Here is an 8,702-nt window from a genome sequence, read left to right as displayed (position 1 = left end):
GGCTAACGGAGACACGTTATCACAAAGGCTAACGGAGACACGTTAGCTCAATGGCTAACGGAGACACGTTAGCACAAAGGCTAACGAAGACACGTTAGCACAAAGGCTAACGACGGACAAAAAGGACGTCTTTTTCGTCCGTCACTCTTCCTTTTCGTCACTGTTCAAATGAAATGTCTTCAGTATAACTTTATTGATAACGGTCGATCAGGACGCTCAGTCTCACTGTGGACGTAGAGAAGTTCTTCAGGGACGTTTTCTTTTGATCCTCATGAAGTCGACTGTAAAAGTTATGTTGGTCCAGTACATTACATTACAGTCATTTAGCAGACGCTTTTATCCAAAGCAACTTACAATAAGTGTAAGTTGTAAATGTCAGTAAATGTCTGTTTGTCTGAGTTTGTCAAAGCGACTTAGTGTGTTCAACATTGGTATTCAAGAGAACTACTAGTCACCAGAAGTCATAAGTGCATCTCCTTTAAACAAGCATCTAAGAGCATAAACCAGAGCAGAAGAACAGAAACAAACTAGTATGAATACAGTAAGTGGTGAGTGGAAGGCTCAGGGTAGCACTACTTGAAGAGGTGAGTCTTCAGCCTGATGAAAGATGGGCAGCGACTCTGCCGTCCTGACGTCAGTGGGGAGTTCATTCCACCACTGAGGGGCCAGGACAGAAAACAGCCGCAACCGGGTCGATCGGCCGCAGGGACCTCTGAGCGACGGGGCAACCAGTCGCCCCGAGGTAGCAGAGCGAAGAGGTCGGGCGGGGGTGTAGGGCTTGACCATGGCCTGGAGATAGGAAGGAGCTGTTCCTTTCACTGCTCTGTAGGCTAGCACCAGAGTCTTACACTGGATGATCCTACAGGGAGCCAGTGTCTCAGACGCCGTCACACAGATCAGAGGTCAGAGGTCTAAGGTCATGGAGGACAATCTCTCGGGTCAGTTTTTTTTGGTTTAGTTTCGTTCTTTCTGATCTTCTCCCTCGTCCTCTTGACTTTGACCGGAGTCGTGAGCGTGTTAGTGTGTGTGTTAGTTGGTGTTAGTGTGTTAGAGTGTGTGTGAGAGTGTGTTAGTGTGTGCGTGTGTCTAACAGCCGTGTAATCGAACCCTGATCGTCTTAATTAGTGCGTCTCTCCGTCTGTCCCTTGAGACTCATTATCCTTCTTAGTTTGTCTTCTGAGGAAGAGGAAGCAGAATGTGAAGGACATGGAGGAGGAAGAAGAGAGAGAAGAAGAATAGAGGAGTGATGGAGTAAAAACCAGCTGACGGCTCCACCTGGTGGTGAGTAACACAAACTGCAGCTAACAGCTGTAACTGATCTTCAGACGTGATTTAATATTTTAATACATTTATTCTATTTGATCAGCTGTAGACGGTCTGTAAGTAAACGGTTTAAAGGGTTTATTCATGTTTAATAACCTAAACTAATGCTATGTTATAGATATTTGTAAATGATTCATAAATTGTTGTCCAGAACTGTAAACGTTGATTTTAATATAATGAACTGATTCTTTTATCAATTAACGATTAATTATTTGGTTTAAAAAACAGAAAATATTCTTTATTTTAAACTGTTTTGTTTAGTGATTCATGAATCATCACATCAATTAAAATGAGTCAGAAGTGATGACATCATATATATTTATATCGATTTCATCGCCACAAAAAGAGAAACAAGTCACATTTGAAAATAATCATTTAAATTTTCCTTATGTACAAACAAACAGCATCAAACATCTTTATGAACATTCAAATCAACACAATTAGAAACAGAAGTAAAAATCAGCAGTTCTTAAGTCCTGTGTGTGTGTGTGTGTGTCCGTGTCACGTGGCTGAGTGTGTGTGTGTGTTCCAGACGCTGTCGGCCGAGCGTTGGTCAACGGGCGACCGAAAGTCCGAGCGTTGGTCAACAGGCGACCGAGAGTCCGAGCGTTGGTCTACAGAGCTGCTTGAGTTCCACTGGTTCTCCTCAGACTCGGGGAAAGACGTGGTGTGATTGTCTCTCTGAGAGTTGTTTGGATGAGAGTCAACGGGTGGCCGAGGTTCAACGGGGAAATGGCGTTTTGAGCGGTCGTCAATGGGGAACTGTGGATCGGATCTGGGGTCAAAGTGGTTGCGAGGTTTTAAACGGGAGTCAGTGAGGTGGAGTTTTGAGTGTGAGTCAACGGTAGCGGAGGATAAGGCTGTGTGGTTCAAGTGGTTATCAATCGTGGTGCTGACGGAGCTAGAGGAATGTAAGCTAGCAGGTGGCACAGGACTTGTAGAATGCAAATCAATGGGTGGCAGGCGAGCGTAAGGCGATCTCTCCCCATGATTCACTAACGATGAGGCCTTGTTGTCCGTCAGTCCTTCTGGAGCTGCACTGGAAGAGTGGAGGTCAACAGTAGATTTGGGACTAGGATGCACGTCAATGGGTGACAACCTGGGAGCTGCTGTTGGCACTGAACTACCGCTAAAGCGTGACAGCCCCTCTCTCTTGCTGAAAGAGTGGGAGTCAATGGGTGAGGAGGGATGGTTGTGATTCCTGAAATCAAGGGATGAAACAAAAGCAGGAGGCGATGTGTTGTAACGGTCGACTCCTGAGAAAACAGCCCCAGCTGCCCGTGAGCCTTCAGCAGAAACACCGCTGGAAGGATGGTGGTCAACGGGTGCTACCAAACAGGAATCTGTCCAATCAGTCTTCTCCCTGCAACCTCTGGAGGTAGAGGCAGTGTGAGCCGGCTTCTCATTGGACCAGCCAGTCTTGGCCGAATGGAAATCAATGGCAGGTAAGGAATTCACAGGATGCAAGTCAACGGAATGTGACTTTGAAGAAGAATTTAACAGCAGATGTAAAAAGCGATCAGCACTTGTGAATCTGTTTTCTGAACCAGAAAAAGAACAACGGGTATCAGCGGGAGGTTTGTGACTTGTGGAATCGATGCCGACCGCTTCGGCTTCAGAAGGAGCCGTTGAATGGGGGTCAACGGGTGCTAAATGACAGGAAGACTGCACGTCATTGGCTAAATGTCTCTTCAGCGTCGACACGGGATGGTCGTCTTCAGCACGGGAGTCAACAGGATTTGAATTGAGGTCAACGTGAGAATTTACACTTAGCGGGTCATAAGCGGCGCGGGGTGAGAGCGGGTTAACGGGAGATACGGGAGACAGGTGCGGACTCCCGGCGTCTTTGTGCTTTAATGGCGGCGGCGTGTTCCTGTTGTACGACCTCACGGGACTTGCCTGCTTCAGGAGAGGAGGAACGTCCTTCACCTCCTTCAGACGCTCGAGAGGAGGAGGCGGCGGCTGGATGGAAGAGCGGCACGCCGGCAAGTCAAACCCTCGATTCTGATCCACAACGTCGGGCAGAGGTCTCGCCTCGGCCAACCAGACGCCCCGGTTCGAGTGAGCTTCGGCGACGTCGTCGTCAAAGTTAACGGGCGGTTTACGTTTCGCCGGCGGGCCGATTCCCCTCAGGTCATCGAGGATGGATGCTAGGAGACGGCTGTCGGAGGACGACAACGCGAGGTGTCTTTTGCAAACCGTATTCGACCCTCTCTGATTATCAGAAGTGGCTCCCATTGGTCCTTCATCATCTTCATCTTCCGACCCCAGCAGCAGACCGCTCTCCTCCACGTTCTCCACGTCCACGCTGTCGTCGCTGTTATCGACGGCGATGGGACCCGCCGCCGCCTCCGACCCTTGGTCCAGGATGTCAACGGGCAGCTCGCCAATCTCCGCGCCCAGGGCTCCGCCCACTCCGTCCGAACGCACCGACGGGAGAGGAGGGAGGTCCGAGAAGTCGACGGTCTGCTGGCTGCTGATTGGACTGCTGCTGTCGTCCTCGTCGTCGAGGCTGCTGTCGCTGTCGAGGGTGATGATGACCGGAGAGCTGAGAGAGAACAAGACATGTTAAAAGACATTCTGAAGACGTCTTTATTTACTGTGACACCGCGCCCGTACCTGCTGTGTTGCTGCGTCTTGCGCTGGCGTCTCCTGCAGCGCTTGTGGACGGGGGGTTGCGAGGCGTTGGGGGAGACAGTGCCCTCGTAGATGATCTCCACGCTGGGGCTCCGGTCCGCTCTGCTCCTCCTCGAGGACGGAAACAGGAAACAAGGACGTTTACATCACGGACGAGACACATAAAAACAGAAACAGGAAGTGCGTCCTCACCTCTCTCCCCCGCTCCTCTGCCTCTCTCTCCTCCTCCCCTTCCTCCTCCCCCCTTCCTTCTCCCTGCTGCTCGGCCTCCAGGTGGGGTCCTTGTAATCGCTGTCCAGGTGGCGGCTCTTGTACTTCCTCTTCCCCCCGGGTTTCTCCACGTGGTCGCTGGGGGAGAGCGAAGGCATCGGCGGTGGTGGGGAGGAGGTGCAGAAGGGTGAGGAGGAGGAAGACGGAGAGGAGGAGCAACGGGAGGGCGAGGAGACAGAGGTGAGAGGAGACACCTGGGAACAGTGGTACTCCCAGGTGGAGTCGGGCGAGCCGGAGCCGACGCTGGAGCGAAACGGCGAGGAGGAGCGCGAGCGGTGACGCATCATGGCGGGATAAATGGAGCGGTTGGGGTTGTACAGGGTGCCGCTCTTCCTCATCTTCTTTTTCTTCTCCCTCGCCGCCTCGCTGCCAGACTTCCCGTCTCCGGGCGCCGCCGGGCTCAGAGCGCACACAGAGTTCCTGCTTCCTCTGGAGCTGCCCGACCACGAGCGTGCACGAGGCTCGCCGTCTTTCTCCTTCGTCTCTTCGCCTCGCTCGTCGCCGTACGCACCCGACGTGGAGGGAGGGATTGTGGGTAAGTAAGAGGGGGTGGAGGGCGGGAGGGGAGGAAGCTCCTCAGTCGTGTCGTCGTCGTCCTCCTTCTTCTTCTTCTCCTCCTCCTCCTCCTCTTCCTCGGTGTCGGAGGAGAGCTGCACCAGCTCAGGAGTCCGCTCCGCTATCGGCTTCTTGTACCCGACGATCAGACACTCTTCCTCCTCCTTCTCTCCTCCCTCCCCATTGGCTGCCTCCCGAGGGGCGTGGCCAACCGGCGGGGAGGCGAGCGAACACGACGGCTCGGCGGTGGAGTAGGAGGGGCCGGGGGTCTCGTCGTCCCAGACCGCCAAGCTGAGGCAGCTTCCTGATTGGATGACGTCGTCGTGAGTGCCGTCCGCCATCTCCAGCAGCCTCTCGTCCTCCGATCTTCCTCCCGCCGGCCTCTCCTCTGCCTCGCCCTCCGATATGGCGATGACAGAGCTGCCGTCGGAGGGGCTGCTCGTGCCGTCCAGCTCCATGGCGGCGTCCGGTGGCTCGTACGCCGCCTGCAGGTCGTAGGTCTCCAGGCCGAGCGGCGAGCGGGCGAAGCTGACCAACTCGTGCAGGAAGTGGTCGGTGCGTGCCAACAGGAACTGTCGCAGCTCTTCTTCTATGGTGGGCGTGTCCTCCAGGCCATGGCGAGCGACCCGCGCCATGATGATGCGCTGGACGATGTCGACCAGCGAGCCGTGCGTGCCGTACAGCACCGTGAGCTCCCGCCGCAGCCAGGGGCGGAGCCTGTTCAGGTGGGTGGGGTTACGGCGGAAGCTCTCTGCTGTGATGTCACGCTGCTGCTGGTTACCGCTGACCCCGGGGACGCCACGGACCCGTATGCCGTTCCGGTAGAGAGCGCGGCGGAAGGCCACTGTCTCTCGCTCCCTCAGCCGCCGCACTGTTCCACCTTCTCGCTGCAGCCGCTGCCTCGCCACCAAGCGAGTCATCAGCCGGCGTGACGCCCGGTAGTTGGGTGCCGCGGGCGCCGCGGCGCCGCCGAGTCCCGTCAGCCCCTCAAATATCACGCCACGCTCCACCATGTCGGCTCCTCCCCTCGTCCTCTGCTCCCCCAGCTCCTCCCCCTGCTCGCTGTATTCTGGCATAACAGGAGAGACGGCGGGATGAGGATGAGGAGGGAGCGTGAGAGGAGGAGAGTCCAGATACCACTCCCACACCCCCGACCTCCTCCCTCCTCCTCCTCCTCTCTCCCCCCTCCTCCGCCTCCTCGTCGTCGCCTCCCCCCCTCTGTGCCTCCTCAGCATCAGCCTCATCTGGTGGTCGCTCCGCGCCGCCGACGCCATCGCCGCCACCATCGCCACGGTGGCGGCTACGCTGCTGTTGGCGGGCGGCGGCCGCAGCGTGTACTCCTTGAAGTCGTCCTCGGCGCGCACCGAGTGCAGGATGGAGGCGAACGGCTGCTTGCAGAGCGGACACTCGGCCTTGTTGTGCGACCACTCCTGGATGCACGGGAAGCAGAAGCGGTGCAGGCAGCGGTCCAGGTACGCCAGGTTGTTGAAGCGGTCCAGGCAGATCGGACACTTGGAGTCCGGCGACGCCTCCTCCGCCGCCGCCATCACCACCCTTGCCGAGGCCGAGGAGGAGGAGGGAGGAGGAGACCAGGAGGCAGCAGCAGCAGCAGCTGTGGTCGAGGTGGTGCTGGTGGTTGTTTTCCTCCTCCTGCGCCCGCTGCTCTCTCGGCTCCGCCCCTCTCCTTCTTCTTCCTCCTCCGGTTGGTCGCCTCCTGCTGCTGCTGCTGCTGCTGCTGCGGCCGCGTTGTCACGGCGACGCACTCGCAGCTTCATCCTCGTGGGCGCCATCACCTGAACACGGGACAGGAAGTGGTCATCAGTGGTTATTAAACACAAAGACAGAGTTCTCAGTTCTTCTGACCGCATGTCATCGGCCAGCTGGTGCAGCAAAACAAACTAACAGAATGCTAAGCTAGTTAGCATCCTCCATGTTTACAGAGTCAGGTTTCCTACTATCACTTCAGTGTTTTTAGGATTATTCTTCACGATGACTCACGAGAGACTGGTAGCTAGCCGGAATAGCATGCTAGCACTATGTTAGCTCTGTAACATTTAGAGAACCGGCAGCTCAAATGTAATTCCGCTTTTTTTTAAAACACGTTATTTTTGGTAAGTCACGGAGCTCGGTAATAAAACAATAAAAGGATTTATTGGTCAAAGCTCGTTAGCTTCTGTTAGCATGCTAACGCGGTTAGCTTCCCGTACCTGAGCAGCAGAAGAAGAAGTCGACTCCGGGAGCTTCTCATCCGGGTCTTTTCTCCTCCTCCTGCGGCCAGAGCTCCGCACCGTGAGCGACATCTGGGTCTCACACACCGTTCAGACCGAAACTCCCGGTAGAAACGGGGACATTTGTGTCGGCTGTTTGTCGCCCGAACCGAAGCAACACAGCTGGAGAGACAGAGGTGCCGCGGTGCATTATGGGACATGAAACATTGGATTTTCTTTTAGCTTCTTCTTCTTTGAGGTTTGTTGGCAAACAATGAATTGCTGCATTACCGCCGCCAGCTGGTACGGGGTGTGGATCAGGACGTCTAGTACTGACAGTGTTTATTACAACAAATACATAATTTAAAAAATATTAAAATTTAAATGTATTTATATAGTGTACTATTGTTGATCATGTTAATACATTAGTACTATTGTTGATAATATTCATTTATTAGTTCACATGTTACATTTTAAACCTCATCACATATAATATGTTAAACTGAATGTGTTGTAGTGATTCTCCGATGCTGCAGGTGGCGGTAGAGCGATTCAACCTGCGGTTACAAACCGCCTTTAAGAATCAGAGAAGAAGAAAGTCACAATAAATCTGTAAACAAACCAAACTAAACCGATTACTGGCGGTGCCACAGCGGGTTAAATAAGAAGATGGAGACCTTCAGCAGACGGGACTTGAACGGAATCTACTCTGTGGTACTAACGTTACATGTTCTCCGGTAGACGGTGTTCTCACTTACCGGAAAGATACCCGGTTAAGATAGCAGCTACAGCTAGCAGGTGAGCAGCTGAGGGCTAGTTAGTAAACAGCTAGGAGCTAGCTAGCTGGTGAGCAGCTAGGGGCTATCTGGTGAGCAGCTAGGGGCTATCTGGTGAGCAGCTAGGGGCTAGCTAGTGAGCAGCTAGGGGCTAGCTAGTGAGCAGCTAGGGGCTAGCTAGTGAGCAGCTAAGAGCTAGCGAGCAGCTTGGGGCTAGCTAGTGAGCTAGAATTTTACTTGTAACAGAGTATGTCTACACTGTAGTATTACCACAAAATATCTGTGTACTTCATCCACTGTTGTTGGTGGCTGATTAGCTGTATAAATACCACAGATTATGTGTACTGTTGTATAAATATGAGGTGAAGTGAGCAGAATAATACTGTTTCATGATACTAATACTTCAGAGTCAGTGAACCGTGAAGGACTGACGTGTCTTCTTCTAACTATAACTATTGTTAATAATGTTAATGTATCATAGTTATTGTTAATATTCTTCTGTCCCTCAGGTGTTGCTGACTGTGGTGGTCTTGTCCTGGTCCTACGTGATCTACGCCAGCAGGATCGCAGCTCATTGGCTGCTGGAGGAGAGGACCGCCCTCCTACAGCAGCACTGACAGCCCATTGGACGCCTGACACAGGTGAGTGTTGACACACACACCCACACAGTACTAGATACAGGTGTTTTAATAAGAGAGGCAGATGTGTCCGATGTAATGTCTTTAACACTCAAATATCAGTTATTTCACCTGTCTGATGTCTTTGGTTTAAACCTCTTCAAGACCAGTAGAGACCGGACCTACTGGACCACGTTGTGGAGACACCTCAGAAGTGGACTGAACCTGGACGTCTTCATGAGGACTATGAGAACACTGAGACATACTGGTCTACCTCATGAGGACCATGAGAACACTGAGACATACTGGTCTACTTC

General features: G+C 53.2%; 1 protein-coding gene and 1 long non-coding RNA gene across 2 annotated transcripts; one reads left to right on the top strand and one right to left on the bottom strand.

Annotated features, from left to right (window-relative positions):
* Positions 1–941: 941 nt before the first annotated feature.
* On the bottom strand, positions 942–7,198 carry LOC116378129 (E3 ubiquitin-protein ligase Topors-like). The gene is made up of 4 exons (XM_031839938.1): positions 6,993–7,198; positions 4,153–6,578; positions 3,943–4,071; positions 942–3,871 (listed from the first exon to the last, which is right to left on the bottom strand). The coding sequence occupies exons 1-4, from the start codon at positions 7,083–7,085 to the stop codon at positions 1,825–1,827; spliced, it is 4,695 nt and encodes a 1,564-aa protein (XP_031695798.1). The 5' UTR covers positions 7,086–7,198; the 3' UTR covers positions 942–1,824.
* A 265-nt stretch (positions 7,199–7,463) lies between these two features.
* LOC116378130 (uncharacterized) lies at positions 7,464–8,696 on the top strand. Its single transcript, XR_004212285.1, has 3 exons — positions 7,464–7,706; positions 8,278–8,409; positions 8,551–8,696. It is a non-coding gene; the product is annotated as an uncharacterized LOC116378130 (long non-coding RNA).
* The last annotated feature ends 6 nt before the right edge of the window (positions 8,697–8,702 follow it).

The sequence above is a fragment of the Anarrhichthys ocellatus genome, unplaced genomic scaffold (assembly GCF_004355925.1).
Source record: "Anarrhichthys ocellatus isolate YVR2014 unplaced genomic scaffold, GSC_Weel_1.0 scaffold2088, whole genome shotgun sequence".
NCBI lineage: Eukaryota > Metazoa > Chordata > Actinopteri > Perciformes > Anarhichadidae > Anarrhichthys > Anarrhichthys ocellatus.
Note: the sequence above shows the minus strand (reverse complement) of the source record. Positions and strands in the feature narration are given on the sequence as shown.